Source organism: Lipophrys pholis (assembly GCF_963383615.2).
Source record: "Lipophrys pholis genome assembly, chromosome: 12".
Taxonomy (NCBI): domain Eukaryota; kingdom Metazoa; phylum Chordata; class Actinopteri; order Blenniiformes; family Blenniidae; genus Lipophrys; species Lipophrys pholis.
Window position 1 is genome coordinate 30,874,905 of NC_137641.1, and position 24,610 is coordinate 30,899,514.

The 24,610-nt window shown below is 44.4% G+C and overlaps 3 protein-coding genes across 4 annotated transcripts in view; 1 reads left to right on the forward strand and 2 right to left on the reverse strand.

Moving 5' to 3' along the window:
• abl1 (c-abl oncogene 1, non-receptor tyrosine kinase) overlaps window positions 1-11,659 on the reverse strand; it is a 51,767-nt gene extending 40,108 nt beyond the window's left edge. The window contains exons 1-2 of the mRNA XM_080476527.1: window positions 11,478-11,659; window positions 6,042-6,378 (exon numbers count right to left, since the gene is read on the reverse strand). Coding sequence (XP_080332653.1) covers window positions 6,042-6,324 — 283 coding nt within the window. The 5' untranslated portion in view covers window positions 6,325-6,378; window positions 11,478-11,659. The remainder of the gene's footprint in view (window positions 1-6,041; window positions 6,379-11,477) is intronic.
• Window positions 11,660-12,420: 761 nt separating this feature from the next.
• On the reverse strand, window positions 12,421-18,193 carry exosc2 (exosome component 2). Of its 2 annotated transcripts, none has more exons than XM_080476529.1 (9): window positions 17,848-18,193; window positions 17,348-17,449; window positions 16,651-16,696; window positions 16,067-16,156; window positions 15,917-15,982; window positions 15,587-15,655; window positions 14,994-15,170; window positions 13,474-13,602; window positions 12,421-13,062 (listed from the first exon to the last, which is right to left on the reverse strand). In XM_080476529.1, exons 1-9 carry the CDS (start codon window positions 17,967-17,969, stop codon window positions 12,982-12,984), a joined length of 882 nt encoding a protein of 293 aa, XP_080332655.1. In that variant the 5' UTR covers window positions 17,970-18,193; the 3' UTR covers window positions 12,421-12,981. The 2 variants fall into 2 exon arrangements, with proteins under 2 accessions (XP_080332655.1, XP_080332656.1); XM_080476530.1 differs by having other exon boundaries at window positions 12,477-13,062; window positions 16,651-16,757; window positions 17,128-17,449; window positions 17,848-18,179.
• Window positions 18,194-21,552: 3,359 nt separating this feature from the next.
• ric1 (RIC1 homolog, RAB6A GEF complex partner 1) overlaps window positions 21,553-24,610 on the forward strand; it is a 44,495-nt gene continuing 41,437 nt past the window's right edge. Inside the window, exon 1 of the mRNA XM_080476936.1 lies at window positions 21,553-22,099. Coding sequence (XP_080333062.1) covers window positions 21,959-22,099 — 141 coding nt within the window. The 5' untranslated portion in view covers window positions 21,553-21,958. The remainder of the gene's footprint in view (window positions 22,100-24,610) is intronic.

A 24,610-nucleotide genomic window follows, 5' to 3' on the forward strand; every position in this document is an offset into this window, starting at 1 on the left:
GCCTTTGTTCCAGTCTAGGCTTGAAATCCTTGAATTGTACAGACATTTCTGTGCCCATTTAGCTTTTATGTGTAAGGTCCTCGGGTCCTCAGGTCCTCAGGTCCTCGGGTCCCGTTTACACGACAACATTTCAAGTGCAAACTCACTGTGTTTCAGTGGAATCGCTTCGAATAAGCTGTGGTTTGTTTTTGTAATGAAACTACAGCAGAGAACAATAAACTATAAACATTAACACTGCGAGAACACCGACGTCCTAGTGGACAAACTTAGATTGTTATTTTAGTGACTGTCAAAATAAAACTACAAAGTTGGATTCTTATTATGGTGACTGTCAAAATAAAACCACCACGTTGGATTGTTATTACGGGGACTCCTACTAGACGGTACACCTAATGTGTGTTGTTGTTATATTATATTTTCACATGTTGACAGTACCTTGTTACAGTTACTGGTAACTTCACTCTGCTTTACATCAATCACCTTCACACACACATTCACACACCAATGGAGGCCATGCAAAGTGCCGTCACTCCAGTGGGAGCAGTTTGGGGTTCACCGTCTTGCCCATGGACACTTTGGCATGTGGACGGGTGGAGATGGGAATCGAACCTGCAACCTTCTGATTTGTTTGGAACGTGAGATTCATTTCAGTCCATGTACAGTAGGTCCGTCAATCATTCTGCCCCCTCTCACCACTGCAGTAATCACTTTCTGGTTAGTTTCAATTTGTTTAAAGCTGCACGAGCACCTACCGTCAGGAAGACCTTATATATCCACATATTCCCCTTAATGGAGGTCAAATGTTCAATTGTTAAGATTGAGTCAGATCAGTGTGTCTTCCCATCATTCTGCAGACGCAGCCTCCCATCATCCCTCAACAGAAAACTGCCAATAATCCCAATGAACAAACGGGACGTCATCCCGGGTCCGACGTTTCTCTGTTGCTGGAGCAGACCTGAAGAGACGCCAGGCTGGCCTGCAGGCATCAAACCAGGGGGGGGATAAAGTGTGTGTGTGTGTCTGTGGGGGGGGGGTTATGAGTAAGAATAAAAGCACTGTTGTGCCCACACTGAAACTTTTCCCAGCAAGTAGCACCAAGTCAGACGACCGTACATTTTTGTTGTTCGGTCTGGCTGGTGGCCGTGGATCGGCCCTCTCGTCTCCTCGCTGCCTCCACATGAAAGTCGGCTGGAATTAAAACTTGACACAAGCCGATCACGGTTTCTATAAAAAACCCAAAACAAACGTCACGCGGCTTCCAGCTGTTGTTTGTCAGTCGTTTTGGAGGAATCACCAACTAATAGTTTGAGTGTCGGACAAGGAGGAACAAAACGACTGTCGTACCACATGAAGACCTGCAATTATCAAAAGTACAAACTTTCATTCCTGAAGCTTCCCAGGAATACTTGGAGGAGACGTATGCTTTCTAAAACCGGCGCGTAGCGGCCTTCTGGCATGTGGGAGATGAGGCGCTCCAGTTTCACGAGTCTTTTCCAGCACAAGTGATAATAACAACAAGAAAACAGCGTTCAGATATTTACAACCTTTAATATTAGGTTGAGGTCGTACGGTTTGAGCCCGACCCTCAGACAGCCAGGCCCGGTTTCCATGACAACGTTCCAAGTGGAAAAGCATTGTTTTTGCATTTGTTTCAGAAAAGTTTTCTGTTTTGAAATGTTTTTTTCTGTTTCCACGGAAACAATAGAATGACGCGGGGGACATTGTCCGTCTTCTTGTGTATGAGCAGAACTCTTTACTACGGCCGTGGCGGGCGTGCGCAGTAGCAGCGTTTCCGTCTGAGCATTTTCAAAATGTTCCTCCCTGGAAGCCGTTTTCAAAAAGTTGCATTTACTCCTGGCACAGTTGTTGTGTAAACGGACGCCCAGAACGCAAACCAAAGTTTCCATTTTCACTTGAAGGTTGTGTAAACGGGGCCTAGATGGAAGTGAGTCAGAGGATATCTAGAGTTTTACTTCACACCTGAACGTCTGTTTTCATCACAAATCTCCGACGATGCTCTAAAGCTAAAGCCACATATTTACCCCGTGTCAGAGGCAGTTCCCTCCCAAACTGCCCCGTACACCTCTTCATGCCTTTAATCACAATTCAACAAAAAGCTCTTAATATGCCGTCATGGTGGGAATGCATCCCCGCTGATAAACAATGCAGGTTAGATAAGATGCACTTACCAGAAAAGAAGCTCAAAATACAATATGTTGCTATGGTAACCATGGAAAATCATACAGCTGTGCATCCCAGTCAAACATGGCTTAAAGCGGATCAGTAATAGTTTAAAAAAGAAAAAGAGATCTGGGTCACAATTTCAGTGTAATGGAGTAAACAAACTCCATAAATAAGTTTAACCAGCTGGGTAAAAGGTAAAAGGTAAAAGGTAAAAGGTAAAAGGACTAACTTATAAAGCGCCTTTTAGCTACAGCAGCCCCAAAGCTCTTTACACAGCTCATCACATTCACCCACACATTCTCACACACACATTCACACACACATTCACACACACATTCTCACACACACCCATTCACACACCATTGGAGGCTGCAGCTGTGCAGGGTGCCGTCACTCCAATGGGGGCAGTTTGGGGTTCAGTGTCTTGCCCAAGCACACTTCGGCATGTAGGCAGGCAGAGAGGGGAATCGAACCTTCTGATTGGGAGACGTGGGGCAGCATAGCTCTACCAACCGAGCTATGCTGCCCCACGGGGCAAATCTCCCCCGTTTTGTTTCCCCCTCATCCCTGGAATTATTGAAACGCTGCTGTGAGTTCAAAAGGTCGACCCTCCTCCAGTCTGACCTCCTCGGCAGTACGAGTCCACATCCTGAGTCAGAGTCCAGGAACCGCCAGGAAAACCCAAGAGGGAAACGGGAAATTAATTCTTCATCACACGACCGACTACACAGCAGTTCCTCATCCTGCAGGTAGTCGGAGGAAGAGGAAGAGGAAGAGGAAGAGGAAGAGGGTTTGAACCCAGTCATCTGGACACTTTCATGTTCAGCATTTTGCAGGTAAATATTTTGCCGAGGTGTTTTCTCGTCACTTCTCAAATATCAACTATGAAACTCACACACGAGACTAAACTCACTATTTGCTCACAGTTTCTGTATATTAAAATATTAAAGTACACTGTAGACGGCCATGGGCGATACAAAGTAGAAGGATGTATTTACATGTATTAACATTAACCATCACACTTAACTCACCGTTTTTTAATGTTAGTGTTTTGAACCTTCTAACCCCTTTAAATCCGTAATGTCTTTTTTTTACGTATTTTAGGTATAATTACAACCTCTATAAATATACACGTACTTCTGTGATGGTGACGTCTTTGTACACATTCTTTTGTCTTTCCAACTTCCACCAAACCATTCCCACAATAAAGTTTGTAATCTTTGACTTTAGTGACTTTTCCTTCATTTTATTGCTTCTGACCTTTCGCCCACATTTATGATCCAATGTTGAAATCATGATGCAGAACAGAACCAGTACCAGCACAGCGTAGTGCAGGAGGCGGAGTCGGGGTTTTCAAAATGTTGTATTTTCCGTGGCGATGCCGACTCCCTGAACACCAGGGAAGTATTGTGTTTTCACTCATGTTGTCATATAAAGAGTAAAAGAGTAACTCGGCCCGTTCTATTTATTATCTTCTACTTTTTCCCTTTTCAATGATTTTTTTTCCACTAAAAATTATACTAGGAAAAATGAGAAACGAATTGCCAAACGTAAAGAATAAATGAGTAATAGATGGTGTATAAAGTTAATTATAATATGTATTAGCAAGCGAACAAAGCAGAGCTGTAGAAGACCCGTCCTGCTCAGACTTGTTCTCTGGTTCTTTCCCTGTGAACCGGCCAGGTAACATTACTGCAGCTCTGTATTCACGCTGATCCATCCACCTGCACCATTCCCCAACAAACAAACCTGCGGGGGTGAAAAGAGGAGGCAGAGCAGAGTCCCGTCAACCTGCACCGGGGGGAGATTTACCCATCGTGCACTGGGAACACGGGCAGGTCTTCGCCTGCCCCCTCGCCGTCTGCGTCGCCGTGTGAGGCGGCAGCACGCAGAGGTCTGAACCTGCCTGCAGGGCGGCGCCGAGGCTCATCGCAGAGGGGAAGAAAAATAAAAAGAATGGTGTGTTGATGTTTCCCTCCTCCTGCACCGTGACTCACATCCCCTCATCACAGGAGGCCAAGGGGCAGGGAGGCAAAACAAACTGACCCTCCGCCAAACTTGATCCATCTGCCCCCCCGTTACACAATACGGAGAGTCAGTGGAAAGTGTTCCTGCCAATCACACACACACACACACACACACACACACACACACACACACACACACACACACACACACACACACACACACACACACACACACACACACACACACACACGAGTGTGATGCTCGTCGTGTTGACTCTGTTTTGGCTCCGTGCCAGCTCTACGTTGTTGGGTTGGTTTCTTTTCTTACCCCGGAGGCAAAATGAGTGAGAGTAGTGACAAAGTTTTTTTTTCCGGAGCAACACGGTGAAGAAAATCAATATACAACAATCTTCCAATCACCTGTGTGTCAAACAGCAAACGTTCCTCCTTCCACTCGTCCATGATGAAGACGTGTTCAGATGTTTGACATTTGATTTACAAAGATAATCAAACTTGTGAGAAGAGACTGGAAAGCAAACTTAGTTGTTTTTTTTATAATTTAACGCTCTAACTGTTGTGACAGTTACACCTTTGGTTTTGCACTTGAGCTCACTTCATCCTTTTAATCCGTCCGTATTCCACTTACAACAACTTCACTTGAGAAACTGTCCTTGAGACGTGGAAACATGTAAACATGTCCCGAAAGTCTGAATTGACATTAATACATATATATATATATATATATATATATATATATATATATTACATATAATATAAGTCAGGCACACAAAATTGCATAACTCAAAATGCATTGAGACTAAAATGTTGAACCCCGAGACGTGAGTGCAGACAGCCTTCAGCTCCCTGCGGTGATTTAAAGTGACGACGAGGCAGATTAAGGCCACGGTTACATGGAAATCTCATCAAGCTGAAGAAGCATCTGTTGTAGAGGAGATTTGAGTCGCAGCATAAAATAGCACTCCCTGACAGATTCAATTAAAGACGCACAATATATCTAAAACAATCTAAATCTATTGTCCGTGGTTGTCTTTCTTAAAAACACAAATTCTCATGAATGCTACTTTCTACAGGCCCGTTCCCTGAAAACGGTCCTTCCCCCCCCCACCCCCCACCCCCCCAACAGCTGCACCTCCTCCTGACTGTAAAGAGGAGGAGGAGGAGGACATATCCAAACAATAATCATCATCAATTAATCAAGAAAAACAAGAATACTTCAAATAACATTTCTTATTATGATGTAAGTTTGCACTAATTTCACAAAGAACATTTATAGTCTCAATTGGGTCCAACAGCTTCGTATTTACGTTTTCGTTTAACACAAAATATTAAGAACCGGAGAACACGAGGCATTCTAGTGGACCGTTAGATTATTATTACAGTGACTGTCAAAATAAAAGTACCAAGTCCAGGAGAATAAGGACGGAGTCATGACACCACGGAGGAAACTTTGTTCTGGTTGTCCAGCTACCTTGGGCCTTGAGCCTTGAGCCTTGGGCCTTGGGCCTTGGGCCTTGAGCCTTGAGCCTTGGGCCTTGAGCAGTTTCTGAAAAACTGTGTTTTCCCCGTTTCCACGGCGCCAGAGGATTTTCAAAAAGTAGCTTTTTCCCTGTTTGCACAGAGACGGACCGGTTATGAAAAGATCCACCTCATAACAGTTTCCAGTTGCTCTCAGCACCGTCGTCATCGTCGTCGTCGTCGTCGTCGTCGTCGTCGTCGTCGTCTAAACAAATCCCCCAAATCAAACCAACAAAAGCTTTTGCGTTTTCTCCTGAAAACCCCGCCGTGTGAACAGAGCCTCATTCTCAACAACCAGGCCGGCGCCACGACACAGAGCGATCCACGGCCGTCGGCCATGACAGTTTTCCTTACCGTGCACCACGAAGATGTTGCAGGGCTGGCTGCCGTGACGCGACGACTCCCTCCTCCCCCCTTTGATGAAGGCTGGCAGGCTGGGTCTCCTCTGCTCCCCCACAAACTTCCCCGGCTGCTGCCCCATAGGGGCGGGGTGCCGGGCCGCAGCCGTCCAACAGGGGGGGCCAGAGGGACGAGGCGGGACCCCGGATCCCCGGCCCGGGCTGACCTCTGCTGACCTGAAGGTGGCGCCGATCACCGACGCAGATCTGAGGTACTCCAGTAGCTCTCCGGTTCTCATGCATCAATTAGGCCTGAGCGCTTCAGAGCACGAAGGAAGGGAATTCACTGGGACCTGTGGGAAGACGAGACACGAGCAGGACGTCTGTTATGCTGATGATTCAACACCGATATTTTAAAGTAACTGAATGTTTAACAGGCTTGTTAGACTTTAAACCAGAGGCGTCGGAGTCGTTCCTGTTCAGGAGCCACACGGTCCAGACTCATCCTGAGTGGGCCGGACCAGTAATACAGCCTGCATCCCCTTTAAAGCTCCACTCCAGAGTTTCTTTGTTATGAAGTAGGGCTGGGCAAAACATCGTTTTAATCAATTTAATCACATTTGTAGCTAAAAGAAGGTTTTTATTCTTTAAAGTCGACCCCCCCCCCCCACACACACACACACACACACACAGGTCTTCTGGCGTTCTGTTCCACCATTCCTTTGAGTTAAAGCTTTAATTTGTTAAATGACTGAGCCTCTTTCACTTTTTTATTTTGGAGTTGTTTATAAGCATTTTAACTCTGAGGACAATCACAGCAATAAAGTTGCACTGTTGACAATATATCTGAAGTCTGCAGTCATTTCTCGGTGGATTGAGAGAAAAATGATTGAAAATCGAATCGGAAATTTTTCTTTTAAAAAAATCATAGATTTTATTTGTTTTAGGCCAAACCGCCCCGCCCTGTTATGAAACAGAGTATACACCATGAACATGTCTTTTGTTCACAAAAATGCAAATAATTTCAACCAAAAATGACTAAAATCTCAAAATGAAGCCAATTTTAATGGAACCTTCTGGTGCAAAATACAGTCAAATGTCCAAAACGCTTCTCCTGTTGCATTGTGGGAGTTTTTAACCAACTCTCCCTGACATCACGGCTTTGAGGCTAAATGCTAGTTTGTTATCTTTCATGGACGCTGACATCTCAGCTCGCGTCTCAGCGTTTTATTGCGTCGCTACTATCGAGAAATTTGTTTGAAAATCTATTTTCTTGGTTTGGCCGGACTGGAGCGTCTCGCGGGCCAGTTCTGACGTTTGACCCTCGGGTCTGACGTTTGACCCTCGGGTCTGACGTTTGACTCTCGGGTCTGACGTTTGACCCTCGGGTCTGACGTTTGACCCTCGGGTCTGACGTTTGACCCCCGGGTCTGACGTTTGACTCTCGGGTCTGACGTTTGACCGTCGGGTCTGACGTTTGACCCCCGGGTCTGACGTTTGACCGTCGGGTCTGACGTTTGACCCCCGGGTCTGACGTTTGACCCCCGGGTCTGACGTTTGACCCCCGGGTCTGACGTTTGACTCTCGGGTCTGACGTTTGACCCTCGGGTCTGACGTTTGACCCCCGGGTCTGACGTTTGACTCTCGGGTCTGACGTTTGACCCCCGGGTCTGACGTTTGACTCTCGGGTCTGACGTTTGACCCCCGGGTCTGACGTTTGACTCTCGGGTCTGACGTTTGACTCTCGGGTCTGACGTTTCACCGTCGGGTCTGACGTTTGACGTTTGACCCTCGGGTCTGACGTTTGACTCTCGGGTCTGACGTTTGACCCTCGGGTCTGACGTTTGACCCCCGGGTCTGACGTTTGACCCCCGGGTCTGACGTTTGACCCTCGGGTCTGACGTTTGACCCCCGGGTCTGACGTTTGACCCTCGGGTCTGACGTTTGACCCTCGGGTCTGACGTTTGACCCCCGGGTCTGACGTTTGACCCTCGGGTCTGACGTTTGACCCTCGGGTCTGACGTTTGACCCCCGGGTCTGACGTTTGACCCTCGGGTCTGACGTTTGACCCTCGGGTCTGACGTTTGACCCCCGGGTCTGACGTTTGACTCTCGGGTCTGACGTTTGACCGTCGGGTCTGACGTTTGACCCTCGGGTCTGACGTTTGACCGTCGGGTCTGACGTTTGACTCTCCTGCTTTAAAGCAATGATGTCCATCATGCAGCTCAGCGATGAGTTGTGATCCTGCATGAGAAAGAAACATGAAGTTGAGCTGCTGTTTATGATTGAATGCAGAGTTTCAGTCAGAGCAGCAGACGTAACTTAACACGGTGGAGGAAGTTGGCCAGCAGCCAGGGTGAGGCTGAATCTTTAAAGACATAAATCACGGCAGGATTTAACAATGTTGGTCTGAAAAGAAACACCGTAGTGTGAAGGAATTCAAATATTTAGATAAGTTTATCAAATATAGCAAAGCTGTTCTTCATATTCTTAGATGCTAAATGTTTTTAGAGTCTCAACACATTTTGCATCAGGAGTGTTAAAGAGCGACATTATACTGAAATCACACATTATTCAAAAGTTTTGTTTGTTTGTTTTTTAATCAAATGTGTTTGTTCATATTATACGTGTTCATCCCTGAACCAAAAGAGAGAATTATCTATAGATGTAGTTGAGTTATTAGGTTATTCTTTCACTGGTCTGACGGGATCACATGTGATTATATTCGTTCCCTGAACTAAAATAAATCAAGATCCTGATTTAATATCTAATTAATTACATCAGTTCACGTATCTGTTCTGCTTTGGAAGTGGATCGGTGCTTTAAATGACTATGAACTTAACCATGAGGCACATTCAGCAACATCAAATAACTTAAATAAAATGGTAAATATTAAAGTTATTTCTATCTTGTTAAAAACATCATCACCTCCACTGATAAGCTCCTTTAGAAGTAGAAAGAAGATTCCTAACATTCAGCAGAAACTTATTCCTGAAGCCAATAAAAGCAGGGAAAGTTAGGGAGACAGAGAAACATATGAAGACGACATTATTTATACGTTATTAGGCCATTAATGATCAAACTTATTGATTAAGGGACATATTCGTTTGGTTTTATTCAGATTAATAACCTTTACGTCTGTATTTCACATCATCCTCTGGATACGACTGCAAACGAAGTAAATTATCCCTTTAAACGTCGCAGCCACACAGAACTATCGGGTAAATCAACAAACACCAACAAGCCTCATTAGAAAGGTGAATAAACAGCAGCAGGGGGTCACGGGAGGTAATCCAGAATATCTCATCCCAAACTTCAGGTTCAAATCACTTCATCTCCACTCATGAGGACTAAAGTTAAAAAGAAACCTGATTATTGACTTTTAGCAGGAGAATAAAAGTAAGAAAAGTTATGAGCTATCAAACTAATTAAATCTTCTTTTGCATAAAATCATAAGACAACATTCAAAGATTTGATTATTTGTAGATTATTGTGCTATTCTGTATTAAAGTTATTGTGTGGAGGCCAGAGATTTGATCTGCCTCATTCAGATTTGAGACCATTAATAAGTGTGTTACGCTTGTTTTCCTCACAGGAAGTAGATTATAACTCCAGAAGTTAAAGTCACGGACACACATCAGGTAACTTAACTAATAGTTAAAGAGCAGCAGAGTTACACGGTATTACCCAGCCTATTCTAATCAGGTTAAAAACATTTCATCATCACCACTCAGGAGCACCAACGTGAGAAAAACTGATTTATGACAGATAATAGAAACGTCTCCTGAAGTTAGCGGGTGAATAAAAAGGTGATCTATTGGTGAGCTTCTATTCATATTAACTCTTTAAATAGAAACCCGGGGAAACAGCTGACATCATCTGCAGGTTATTATGGTTTTACTTCCCTGGTGAACTACAGACGTATTAATCTGAGAGCCACAGATTTAACATGACGTCTGTATTACACGTTTTCCTCTTGTTATAAAATGCAAAGGAAGATTAGAAAGTTACAGCCATCAGGTAAACAAAACAACAACAAGGGCGAATTAACAGAATAATAAACATCACATGGCTGCTGTCCACCCACCGCCACTCAGAGTGAATAAACCTGGTTTATGTCAGTCAAACGTTGAGTAGAACTGTTTACTAACACGTTGAGTTGTTTATATCGTTTACTTACACCTTGAGTTGTTTATATATTGTTTACTTACACGTTGAGTTGTTTATATCATTTACTTACACCTTGAAAGTTGTTTATATCGTTTACTTACACCTTGAGAGTTGTTTATATCGTTTACTTACACCTTGAGTTGTTTATATCGTTTACTTACACCTTGAAAGTTGTTTATATCGTTTACTTACACCTTGAGTTGTTTATATCGTTTACTTACACCTTGAGTTGTTTATATCGTTTACTTACACCTTGAGTTGTTTATATCGTTTACTTACACCTTGAAAGTTGTTTATATCGTTTACTTACACCTTGAGTTGTTTATATCGTTTACTTACACGTTAAGAGTTGTTTATATCGTTTACTTACACGTTAAGAGTTGTTTATATTGTTTACTTACAGGTTAAGAGTTGTTTATATCGTTTACTTACACCTTGAAAGTTGTTTATATCGTTTACTTACACCTTGAGAGTTGTTTATATCGTTTACTTACACCTTGAGTTGTTTATATCGTTTACTTACACCTTGAGTTGTTTATATCGTTTACTTACACCTTGAGTTGTTTATATCGTTTACTTACACCTTGAAAGTTGTTTATATCGTTTACTTACACCTTGAGTTGTTTATATCGTTTACTTACACGTTAAGAGTTGTTTATATCGTTTACTTACACGTTAAGAGTTGTTTATATTGTTTACTTACAGGTTAAGAGTTGTTTATATCGTTTACTTACACCTTGAAAGTTGTTTATATCGTTTACTTACACCTTGAGAGTTGTTTATATCGTTTACTTACACCTTGAGTTGTTTATATCGTTTACTTACACCTTGAAAGTTGTTTATATCGTTTACTTACACCTTGAGTTGTTTATATCGTTTACTTACACCTTGAGTTGTTTATATCGTTTACTTACACCTTGAGTTGTTTATATCGTTTACTTACACCTTGAAAGTTGTTTATATCGTTTACTTACACCTTGAGTTGTTTATATCGTTTACTTACACGTTAAGAGTTGTTTATATCGTTTACTTACACGTTAAGAGTTGTTTATATTGTTTACTTACACGTTGAGGGTTGTTTATATCGTTTACTTACATGTTAAGAGTTGTTTATATCGTTTACTTACATGTTAAGAGTTGTTTATATCGTTTACTTACACATTGAGGGTTGTTTATATCGTTTACTTACGCCTTGAAAGTTGTTTATATCGTTTACTTACACCTTGAGAGTTGTTTATATCGTTTACTTACATGTTAAGAGTTGTTTATATCGTTTACTTACACGTTGAGGGTTGTGTTTATATCGTTTATCAGACGACCTCAGGCTAAAGTTGCAGGTAGCCATGAAGCTAACCAGCGGCTGCTGCTGGAGGAGACGCGCCGGACCGAGAAGCTCTCCGAGCGGGCAACAGTTGGTCGTGACGCCGCCGAACTAAACTCCCGTCAAGTGCCGCTGGACGTCCCCGGAAAACATGTTGCTTCTTCGGCACTTTCCGTCAGTTTTGGCTGCGGGGCTCAAACTTCCGCGTCCGCTGCTCCCGTGCTGCGGAGCTTCTTCCCCGGCGGAACCCGGGCTGAAGGCGCTCCGGTCGGGGCAAGTCGAGGGAAGTCCTCCGGCCGCGGAAGCGACGGCTCCCCCCGCGGGTCCGCTCCTCTGCTCGCAGGCGCAGCGCTCTCGGTTGCCGGTCCCTCGGTCCGCGGGCCTGCTCATCGCTTTCCCCTGGAAGCGTGAGCGGCGAACTTTGGCGGAGTCACAAGTTGTGTCGCTGCGGCCGCCATACTTCCACACGCAAGGTGGTTTACACAAATATGTGGGTGGGGTGACGTGACGTCACGTGCGTGCGTGGGCTCGTACGCCGGAGCGGAGGAGTGAAGGTTTTATTACTGAGGCGCTCAACCGCTGGTCCGCGGGACACAGCCGGGACGCTGCCGGGACACAGCCGGGACGCTACCGGGACAGTCCCAGAAGGTAACAAACTTTCTTTAAACAATATCTTAATATTTTTAATAGAAGAGTATTAGAGCAACAAAAGAAAAAAAAAAGGGGGTTAAAAAATAATTCATTAAAAATACAATGTTGAGATTTTTTCATGGTTCGTTTCCCCGAAATACAACCTGGGATTGTGTCCTCTGGTCCGTCATCGTCTACAGGGGAGTATTGGCGCCACTCAAGAAGAGGAAATTATTAATCAAAATTCATTATCGATTCTTTTTATTTTTTTATTATGTTCTTCAGCATTTAATGTTGACATTTTATTTTGACAGTTGAAAACACAATATCAAGATTGTAAGATTTCTTTAATCACACAATTCAAATAGTTTTTTTTAATACAATGTTGACGTTTGGTTTTATTAGAGCCCTAACCCCACGAGCAGGATGAGGGATGTACCAGAGGAGACGGCAGGTCCAGGTTGTATTGTTGAAACGCATGATGAACTAAACAACGGGTGTTTTTATAATCTCAAACAGACCACAGGGACCAACAGCAACATTTGATAGAAATATAAGAACTTTTATTCCAAACACTAGTTTTTGTCCAGAACAATCACACATTGTAAGAAAAAAGGAGCAGGAATTTTATGAATGTTAGACTTTTTTTTTTAAAAAGATCAAACTCACATTAACTGTTAAATCCTGGGAATCAGCTTCATTTAATTATCCATAGCACAACTCTTTAGCTGCGGCGTGGCGGATGTTTTTGTAAAGGATTCTTCAGTCAGTTTGTCAGCAGTGGGATGTCAGAGCTCCTCCACTTTATTAGAGCTTAATGGAGTTTCTGGTCGCTTCAACCTTCCTGTTCCAGCAGCTTCTGTTGTGTCAACATCACAATCTCCTCCATCACCTCGGGTTTCAAGATGTCTTTGACCTGAACAGACAAAATTAAATCAATGGATTACAGAACAAAAGGCCTGAAAACAATGTGTGTTTTTAACACATTAAACAAGTGACAAGTACCTGCAGACAACAAACAATGGTACGTTCCACTGACAATGACAGGAAGCTGCAGCAACTCAAAACAAAGAAGCCGATCGGAGCTTCGTGCAGCTCTACATACTCTTTATACTGGATTATTTTTTACAGAGGGGGAATCAGAAGTATTAATTAAATCACCACTTCGGACAGCAATCAAATCAACTCAGTTTCAAACTGCAGGAACAGAAGTTGAAAACTGCCACCGGTTCGTCCTCTTCTAGATCAGGAGCCGCAGATTCTCAGAATGACCACTAGATGGTGCAAAAACTCCCTGAAAGCAGTTCAATCCTGCTCGACTTCTCACCTGGTGCTGAAATGAAGACTCGTAACAATACAGAACGCTGGTGTCAAACAGAAGCACTTTGTGTGCAGCCAGAGCCAGCAGACAGTTCCTCAGCCGAGATATCACCTCGCGGTCGGCCAGGCTGACGGGCTGAGAAGACAAGAGGAAGTTAACTTCTGCAACAGTCAGAGATTTAGGTGGAAAAAACAAGTGTCGGTCCCCCCCCCCCCCCTCAGTGACCTGCTGTCAGTCTCTCATACAAACCATTTATACATCATATGGACAGAAACATGATATTCAGCAACACCACAGACATTCTGGGCAGCAGGGGCTCAGTGGATCCACCGGCTGCTTTATTATAGTAGTGTGAGATTTAAAAAAACATTACAGGCACAAGTTGTAAGTAATTGCATATTTATTAAAATATTGGCAGATTTTTAAAGATTCCCTAAAAGAATCAAAGGAAAGAATGAGTGAGTGAGAGTGAGAGTGAGAGTGAGAGTGAGAGTGAGAGTGAGAGTGAGAGAGAGCTAGCTGAGTGGACGTCACAACACATCGTCCTGAATAAGTTCAGATGTATTGTCCCTGTGGGGATTTGTTCGTTTCCTATCAGCCTGTACTGAAGTACATGTATTGGGTGTAATTTAAGCATGTAATTCAAAAAAAAAAAAAAAAAGCTTCAGTGAATCCAGAGGAAGGTTTGACAGAGGAACCTGGGGCAGGAATGTGGTGCAGTTTGCTGAAAACAATTTCTAGGAAATGTTCTGCATGAACAATAATATAACGTATTGTGTGGTTTAAGTGTGGAATCGTGAAAAATGTTGACGTTGTCGATCACGTCAATATGGGCCACAGACACTATTAGTACACTATTTAAAAAAAAAAAATGAACATAAGCTGCAACCACTGAATTTAAAAAGAAAAAATACATTTATATATAGTATAGGCTGCACTTAGAGAGAGAGAGAGAGAGAGAGAGAGAGAGAGAGAGAGAGAGAGAGAGAGAGACTGAGGGTTTTATCTCTGTCTATAAAGTATTTGCTGATTGTGATTATGAGGAGAGATTTTCCTCTGACGACGACGTTGCTCAGCCACGAAGTGCACCAGGGCGGATTTACGTGATGCACCTGAATGCATCATCCTGGCATTATGGCACGAAGCTCCATCAACGTAAAAATCCCTCATTGTTTAAGCCGCCGGGTTCAAAGTGTGTGAAAAAAGTAGCGTCTTATAGTCTGGATACTACGGAAAGTTCCAGTACGCTGAAGAGTAAAATTTAAAAGTGCCAGTACTGCGTACTGGTGCATACTGGCCCACTTATAGTACTGGGGACAGTAATCTCAGACATCTCAGCCCGAGTGTCAGTGTTGGGTTGTGTTGGGTTGTGTTGGGTTGTGTTCGCGATTCCTAAGAAATGTGTTGGAAAAACGAAAGTTTTCTTTGAAGTTTTCACACATTTCTTGATAGATTAGCTGGAATGGAGCCTCTTGGGGGGCCTCACGCTCGGCCCCCCTGCACTGGATTTGCCGATCTGCTCGTACCTCCAGACTGGTGTAGAAGCCCCCGGCCTCCTCCTCCTGTTGCCCCGGGGTAGGATACAGCCACACGAAGCCGTTATTCCCGAGGATGACGGAGGCGCCGCACGGAAGGTTGTGGAAATGTGTTTTCTGCCTCTTGATCAGCGACGGCGAAAGCTGGACCAGCACCCCTTGACCCAGCTGATGGCCAGAGACAATACTTTAAATACTCCCAGAGTTATGAGTGTGTCATTGGTTTAAATAAAAAATAATTAATAGCCTCATTTCCGGATTATTGAGTCCACCTGAATATAAGCCGCACCCACCGAGTTTAAAAAGAAAAACAGAAAGGACAGACTAACGTGATGCACCTGAACGCATCGCCCATGTATTGTCAGTTTGAAGCTCGTTAACCCGTAAAAATCCATCATTTAGCCTCGGCGTTGTTTAAGCCGCAGGGTTCAGAGCGTGTGGGAAAAGGTTGTGGCTTATAGTCCAGAAGTTACGGTAATCACACAGATTGACTGGAGACCGCGTCGAATTTAATAGGCTTACTCTTTTTCCTACTGTTTTTATTATTATTAAATTATTAAATAAAGTGGAACCAACAAACTTACCTTTCCGTACTTTAAACTGCGGGTGTGAAGAGACAACGCTCCGTCTGAGAACACAGACTGCACTTCGGCCTGAAAGCAAAGGAACCAAACAGAAAAGAGAGAAGTGGGCGAAGGAGAGGAAGGAGAGGAAGGAGAGGAGGGAGAGGAGGGAGAGGAGGGAGAGGAGGGAGAGGAGGGAGAGGAAGGAGAGGAGGGAGAGGAGGGAGAGGAGGGAGAGGAAGGAGAGGAAGGAGAGGAGGGAGAGGAAGGAGAGGAAGGAGAGGAAGGAGAGGAGGGAGAGGAAGGAGAGGAAGGAGCAGCTGAAGAGGGTTAAAGTCAAAGTGTATTTACGCTGATCAGGTCGCCCTCCTGCAGATACTCCCTCATCGTCAGCTCGTCTTCTGCTGATCTTCTCCTCTGAAACGCAGAGTCAGAGTTCACTCGAGGTCACGCAGGCGCAGTGGCGCGTTTTCTCCCGTTTCCACGGAGACGGCGTCTCACCAGCTCTCCTCCGGGCAGGTTGACTGAGGACAGCAGGAGGACGGAGTCCAGGCGAGAGTTCGTCTCCACTTTCCAGCGTTTCTGCTGCACCTTTAGAAACATAAAACACACAAGTTAAACAAACTACAAGTCAAACAGACGCAACATCTGTTTCCAGAAAACACTTAACATGTAGAGAATAGAAGATGACACCATTAGAATCTAGAGCAGACCTGAGAGACTCTCTGGTTCTTTCAGCTCTGGAGGGAGAAATCCCTTTATGCAGAGTTTTGAGTTTCGGCAGTTTGATGAAGCCTCTCTGTGTGATTATGTAATTTAATGAAGTGTTTGTTCTTCTTTACACCAATAAAGCTCATATCTTCACCTTCCAGCAGTTCCCTGCCCACCGTCCCTGCGTACATTGAAATATCTGGATCGTAGTAAGTCTACAAGCTCGATGGAGGAATGAGTCAGAACCTCCTTCTGGATCTAGTTTCAGGGAAAAGATTCAAACGCCTCGAAATGCAAAATGCTTAAAAAAATGTTTCTCTATATTTCAGTAAGAATGACAGAGATCACATGTGAGAGGAGAGAGAGTCCCTCACCTCCGTTATTCTTCCCACCACCACGTCTCCAACCTCTCCATTAAATCTGAAAGCAAACAAGACGGACGTGACGTCATCAGAGGAGCAGCAGAACAGCTTCAGGAAGGCTGAGCGTCATCAGAGGAGCAGCAGAACGGCTTCAGGGAGGCTGAGCGTCATCAGAGGAGCAGCAGAACGGCTTCAGGGAGGCTGAGCGTCATCAGAGGAGCAGCAGAACGGCTTCAGGAAGGCTGAGCGTCATCAGAGGAGCAGCAGAACGGCTTCAGGAAGGCTGAGCGTCATCAGAGGAGCAGCAGAACGGCTTCAGGGAGGCTGAGCGTCATCAGAGGAGCAGCAGAACAGCTTCAGGGAGGCCGAGCGTCATCAGAGGAGCAGCAGAACAGCTTCAGGGAGGCTGAGCGTCATCAGAGGAGCAGCAGAACGGCTTCAGGAAGGCTGAGCGTCATCAGAGGAGCAGCAGAACAGCTTCAGGGAGGCTGAGCGTCATCAGAGGAGCAGCAGAACAGCTTCAGGGAGGCTGAGCGTCATCAGAGGAGCAGCAGAACAGCTTCAGGGAGGCTGAGCGTCATCAGAGGAGCAGCAGAACGGCTTCAGGAAGGCTGCCGCCTCCGTCAATCCAATGAGCGCCACCATGGAAGCTCTGCCCCCGTTTGGAGCCAAATAGCTGATTAAAAACTAAAGGTATGACGCCACTCACCTGGTTTTAAGAGGCCTGACACAGATGAGTTTGTCTACCCTCTGCACCTCTCCAGCGACTGAAGCCGTCAGCTTGTCGTCGTCCACGTAGGTCCCATGGCCCCTGAGGAGAGAGCAGATATTAGAGTATGAGACCCTGAACAGGGTGACGTGGTGGACGGATGGATGAAAATTAAAACTACCATCAGTCATTTTCATTAAATCAGCTGCCCTTAAAGCCGTACAGTCAGTGGGTCACTATTCGGCTCCTTGCAGAGGATCTGGCCCCCTGGTGAGGCACGTGGATGAAATGTTTGTATTCTGAACAATAATCATATTTTCTCATCTCTGTTGTACAAGAGTGCAGATCAGGCTGCTCCGTGTGTGTGTGTGTGTGTGTGTGTGTGTGTGTGTGTGTGTGTGTGTGTGTGTGTGTGTGTGTGTGTGTGTGTGTGTGTGTGGGTGTGTGGGTGTGTGGGTGTGTGGGTGTGTGTGTGTTGCTTCGTCTCCGTCGCCTCCTACCTCATGAAGCCGGTGTCTGAAGTGATAACATCTCCAGGAACAACCAGGTCTTTGCGGTGTGAAACAGACTCCGACAATGAGACCGTCTTTCGGATTTGGGGTAATCTCATGTCAGCTGCCATGCTTCTTTAGCTTAGCTCCTTTCTCTCCTTCGTTTCGCGGGTTTGAGCGCTAAATCCGAGTGTTTCTCACCGCCTGCTGAGAGAAGAGTCTGCGTGTGTTTGACCGAGGGGTTTTAACCATCAGAAACAATAAAGAGGTGGAAAAAAGCGAAATGTTTCACTACTGCATGCCAGTAAACTTTACTTCCCGTTCTCCCTCTGATTTATTTCAAATGCCTTTCAGCAGCGTCAGTGAGCTTGACCGCCACCTACTGCTCCGGAGTGGCAACAACAGCACAATTCAATTCAATTCAATTCAATTTTATTTGTAAAGCGCTAAATCACATCAACAAACATCTCAAAGCGCTCTTACAATGATAAGAGTACAACAGGACCCAACTAAACCTTCCAAAGCAAGCAGGTGTAATAAGCAACAGTGGCCAGGAAAAACTCCCTCGCATGGAGAGAAGTTCAAGAACTCCCTCTTCAGGAAGAAACCGTGGGGCGGACCCTAGACTCTGGAAGGACGGCCATCCGCCTTGACCGGTTGGGGGGAGAAGTACATGGGATAGGACAGGGAGAGAGAGGAAAGAAGAGGGAGAGAGAGAGTGGCAGACAGGCCAGATAAGTACAAATACTAAGAAAAGTCTATGATGAGCGTTGGTCTGATGATGAGCCAATCTCAGTCTGGAGTTTAAGGGCCGTGCCGTTGCGGTGGGGTCCCGGTGCTGTGGTGGGGTCGGGTAGTAGGACCGTCGTAACTCCACTCTGTGAGTCTTGGGTCTGATCCCTTGGATCCTGCTCTCCTCCTGTCAGGGATAAAAAAGACGGCGGCAGTTTCTGGTGGCTCCAGTAATGTTGTTACACAGAGATGTTGTTACACAGAGGTTACACATAACACACTCTCTCCTCAAGAATTGACAATATAAAGAATATTTTACACAATCTTTATGATGCATATTGACTTCCTCCCTTCGTGTCACATTTGTGATTTGCACATGATTTGTTTGCGCGTGATTTACAAAATTCCAGATATTTCCTGTTTGTCACTGTTGCATAATGGTAGAATACATATATTGGATATAGATAAATATCAAATAAGACAAGGTATATGTGTTGAGGTTCGGATTGGAATGTGGCCCAATCCAGAATGTGGTGAGCCCACACTGGAATTCCAAACACGTATATCGAATTTAAACACATAAATCTCATTCAAAATATTTGAAAATTGGATGGAAGAAGTGAAACTTATTTAATTCTACCACTTCCACAATATTCAATAATCACATTTTATAATCATCCTGACTGTTACCTACTTAAAATAATATAACTGTTCAGCACTTGTTTGCCTCGTGTTTTTATTTCTTTGTAGATTATTACTGTGTTACATAGTCATTGTCAATAATTAACGTGTTCAACTCTTTTCTAATCAAATCAAATGATGTTTTGGGAGAGTAACTGTTGTAGTCTTTACGTTCCACATGGAATTCCAATTAATTTAGTTTTTTTATAAGCTTCTCAGCCGGGTGCTCAGTGGGGGTATTGTTTGTTTGTGACAGGGAAAAATGGAAAAGTTATATTAAGTTTATGCTGACTGTATTTTGTTCTTGTTTGTATTTCAAAATAGAAAACACAAACAAAACACAAACAAAACTTTAAGGTACACTCGGTAGAGCGCAGACCTTCACCAACGCCACATTTGTTTGTGGAACCAAGTTCGCATGATAGCCGTTAGCTCATATCGATGCTAACTAGCCTGCTAGGTAGCTACATCACTGTGAAACCCTGAGCAGGGAGCGTCTCCATGGCAACAGATGCTGATCTCCTTCGATCTCCTCCATGAGGTGCCTGTCTCCTCCGCTCCGTACGGAACATTTTCTAACCATTTTTTGGGTTCATGTAGAAACAGTTAGTCGTCAACGTCCTAAAATCTAATGGAGCGGTCCTCGATGATGACAAATCTTCCCTGAAGAGTTCATGCAATTCGGGTTAATAGTTTTTATGAAAAGTTGGTAAAATACATACATACATACATACATACATACATACATACATACATACATACATACATACATACATACATACATACATACATCCTATTTAACAGGGGGGAGTTTCTGTGTTAAAGTTGGGGATTGTGTTTCCTCCACAGCCCCCCTGTCGTATGGAGTACCGCAAGGGTCCATCCTTGGTCCTCTCCTGTTTTCACTGTACCTGCTCCCGCTAGGATCTGTTCTCCGTAGATTTGGGGTGTCATTTCACTTGTATGCTGATGACAGCCAAATCTATGTGCCCCTGAAGCGTGAGAATGCTTTCAGTGCCACTCAACTTTTGGAGTGTATTGAGGCAATCAAATCCTGGATGTCTGCTAACTTTTTACATTTTAATGACAGAAAGACTGAAGTCCTCCTAGTGGGGCCGAGCGCTTCTGGTACTGCCGCCCCAGTGAACCTAGGATCGCTGACACAGTTTGTCAAACCAACTGTTTCTAATCTGGGAGTAAAGATGGATCAACATTTTAAATTTGACAAACAGATCAGTGCTGTGGTGAAGGCGAGTTTTTTCCACCTGAGGCAACTCGCAAAGATAAAATCCTCACTTTCAAAACATCATTTTGAAATACTGATTCATGCTTTTGTCACAACCCGGCTGGACTATTGCAACGCCCTGTACACCGGCATCAGCCAGTCCTTACTGACCCGCCTGCAGCTGATTCAGAACGCTGCAGCGCGCCTCTTGACTGGCTCACAAAAATATGATCATATTTCACCCGTCCTCTCTTCTCTGCACTGGCTCCCAGTGCAATTTAGAATTGATTTTAAAATTCTGTTATTTGTTTTTAAATGTCTTAATGACCTTGCCCCTCGTTACCTGTCCGACCTGCTTGTGTCGTACTCCCCAGCACGTTCACTCAGGTCAGCTGATCAAGCGTTGCTTTCGGTCCCCCAGACGCATCGCAAACTCAGAGGAGACCGAGCGTTTTCTGTGGTTGGTCCCAAACTGTGGAATGAGCTTCCTCTGTTCATTAGACAGGCTGACTCCCTTCATGTTTTTAAATCACATCTTAAAACACGCATGTTCTCTTTGGCTTTTAACCAGTGTTGAAGTTGACTTTTACTGCTCAAAGTGTATTCTGTGCTGCCACTGTATTGTTGTATTTATAATTGTATTTTTATATTGTTGTACAGCACTTTGGTCAACTGAGTTGTTTTTAATAGTGCTTTATAAATACATTGGATTGGATTGGATTGGATACATACATACATACATACATACATACATACATACATACATACATACATACATACATACATACATACATACATACATACATACATACAGAATAATAAATAAATACACTCAGAACATTCCGCCCCAATTTTCGTCAAGAGTCTCTACTGCGAAGGTAAAAAGTCTGCTGCTGTTCCACGCGTCCACCAGCAGGTGTCAGCATCGAGCCACGTGGCCTCCGCCTCCACCTTGGCCTCGCATAACGGAGCGGTGACGTCAGATGTCAACACGACGCAATCCGTCGGCGCTGGCCAATCAGCGCGCAGCCTCACAGACTCTTGTAAAGATGGCGACGGCGGAGGAGCAAAGCGGAGTGAAGACTGAACGCCTCTCCGTTGTTCAGCGCCTCTGGACCGGACACCGTTAGAGCCGACACGGCGCCCGGAGCGAGAGGTGGTCGAGCCGTTCGTCCGCAGCGGGGGAGTCCCGTCGCTTTGGTTATTCCCTCGCGGCTATTTCGCCTCAAAGTTGTGAAGCCGATGCTAGCCTGGGGCTAGCCGCGTAGCTCCATCGGCGGCTCGGATCGCCTCCGTATGACGCCCGTGGATTCATAAGTGGCCGCGCACCGGGCTCGAGTTAGTTGTTTCCACCGTCTCCGAAGCTTCATGAGCGGCCTGGATTGATAGCAGCACTCCGGGGCGGAGGGGGGGGGGGGGATCAGGGGGGGATCCGACGATCCGACCTGGCATTGCAGCACAGCCCGGAGTAACTCCGCCGTCATGTATTTTCTCACCGGCTGGCCGCGGAGGCTGCTCTGCCCGCTGAGGAGCGACGAGGAGCCGTTCCACATCCAGCCCAGCTCCCAGAGGTTCTACTTCGCCCTGCTGTCCGAGACCCAGCTCAGCGTCTGGTTCAGCCGGGTGAGTGCAGAGTCTGCTGTCCCGACAACAACCAAGCGATCCGAGCTGTTTTCATCGTTTCTTTTCACCTGGGTGGCTTGATGACACGTTGACACACACACACACACACACACACACACACACACACACACACACACACACACACACACACACACACACACACACACACACACACACATTCGCCGCAGGTGTGTTGGCATGCGCACACGTCTACACCCCGATGAGTACAGCTGACGTTGTTATTACACACCTTTGCTGTGTATTCATTCACTCACTCACTCTTAAACGCTTCAGGTGAGACAGACGCAACAGCAGGAGCTGATCACTCACTCTCCCTCTCTTCAAGATACTTTATTCATCCAGTAAAGAGAAAAAAACACTGATACTGGATCAAAAGGACAATATGAGTCAGAAACCGTTGATGAAACTATCTGGATTAGAATAAAGAATAATAGCTTCTATAAGAGGGCATGTATGATAAGTGAAGTAGAAAAGCTAAGTTGCACACAGTGAGATTTGTCTGGTTCGAGTTGAGATGGATCTTAAGAGCCTTTCTATGTAGAGTTTGCATGTTCTCTCAGGTGGGTGGGTTATCTCTGAGTGGTCTGGTTTCCTCCCACGGCCCCTAAACAGTTTGTGAGACTAACTGGGACCGAGTTCAGCCCCTCAAACCCCCGAATTGGTAAATCCATGTAGAAGATGGCTGAAAGATGCTGTCTAATGCTTATTTTACAGACTTTTTTGCATAAATGGGGAACTTATATTCTGTGTTATGGGACCTAATGATCTCTTCACAGTTGTGATCATAATTATTGAACTCCTCCGTGTGAAATAGATTGAAAACATCACATTTCAGCCCACTTGAGGTGGATAAAGATTTTATAAACGAGGGCTGCATTGACGTGCTTCAGTATTCAAATATTAGTTTGTGTGTTAACAATGAATTAGTTCATACTTTCCTTGTGTTGTTGAACCTCATTGGATCATCTGGTAGAGGCCTTCTGTCTCCACGCAGACATTATCCTCACTGTGGCAGGAGGGTGTTACAGTACACTGCAAACCTCCAGCGTGGAGGACGAAGGTTTCAATAGAAGCATTTTAGTAAATTGGAGAGACAATTTAGACTTGATGACATCATATTAGAATCTGAGGGTGTTGTTTAGTTATGTCTTCAAGCGACGTTCAGGTTCCCATCAGCAGTAACTCTTAGAACAAATTAACCCTGAATGAATGTTGGTGTTTATTAATTCAAGAGGTTTCAGTTTCAGGTGAGACGAGTTTACCTGAGCATCTCCTTCAATAAACAATCACAGTATCATTACAACGTTAAATGTCTTTGTCAGTTATTTTCCTCTAAACCAGGGGTGTCGATCATAAAGCCTCAACCCGTAAGAGCAGCCAAACCAATCAGATTGTAAACATTGATGTTTTTATACATTTCTTAAGAGTAGCGACACATCAGAACACTGAGCCCCGAGCTGAGAGCTCAGTGATGCTGCCATGACAGGTTGTAAACTAGTATTAACCTCCAAGCCTCCTGCTGTCAGGGGGACGTTTGTAAAAACACCCAGAATGCAACAGCTGGAGGAGCAGTTTCTGACATTTCACTGTATTTTACGTCAGAAGGTTTCATTAAAATGGTCTTTATGTTGAGATTGTAGTCATTTTCAACAGTAACCGTTCGGTTTTTGCCAAAATATAAACATGTTCACATATGCTTTGCGCTAGATATAAGAAAATATTTAAATATAAAGGCAATATTTCACAGGTCCGGCCCACTCAAGATGGAATTGATCTGAATTAAAATGTGTTTGACACTCTGGATCTAAACTAAACATCTTTCCAGAATAAACTGATGTATTGTAAAACCCATAATGTAAATTAATGAAACTAAATCCTTGGAATTTCTCAGTCTGTAGTTAATTTAAATATATGTATATTCACTGTTTGAATCTATTGATGGGGAAATGAACTTTAATCCTGCATTTGAATTCCTCCACATGTCCCTGATAAAAGTCATGTGAGCAGGTTGGTTCACTTCTTGTTGCTACGTCACAGTGTTGAACGTGAAGCAGATAAAAGTAGTTTGTCTCTGATTGGTTTCTGTTGAGAAGAGAGCCACTCCTCCTCTGTCTTGACAATAAGTCTGTTTGATGGAACCTGGAGTTTTCCAGGTTTGCTGCATCAGAAGAGACATTTCAGCACCAAGGGGGGTAATTATTTTAGTGGCAGGGTAATAATAAAGTGTTCTGACCAGCTTTTCTTTTTTTTTTTAAGGACAAAAGAAGTGAATTGCAGTGCTGTAGTCTGGTAACGTGTCCACTGGAAGACTTTTCTTTTAAAAGACACAAAAATTCTCTCGACAACAAATTCCAGTACAGAAAAATGTCTTGTTTGTTCATTTGAACTTATTAGCCTCTGTATGCCAGCGGGGTAAACATATTGAGTTTAATGTCACATAATTACACTCAAATCAGCATTTCTGATTCTGTAGCAGCTTAATGAAGGGAC

What these genes read in the sequence shown, in the direction of transcription:
- exosc2 (XM_080476529.1), bottom strand. Translation starts at nt 17,969, where the DNA reads ATGGCAGCTGACATGAGATTACCCCAAATCCGAAAGACGGTCTCATTG. An exon ending in TCAGACACCGGCTTCATGAG is followed by an intron (nt 17,450 to 17,847) that starts GTAGGAGGCGAC and finishes CTCTCTCCTCAG; the next exon opens with GGGCCATGGGACCTACGTGG. An exon ending in GCAGTTTAAAGTACGGAAAG is followed by an intron (nt 15,171 to 15,586) that starts GTAAGTTTGTTG and finishes TCTGGCCATCAG; the next exon opens with CTGGGTCAAGGGGTGCTGGT.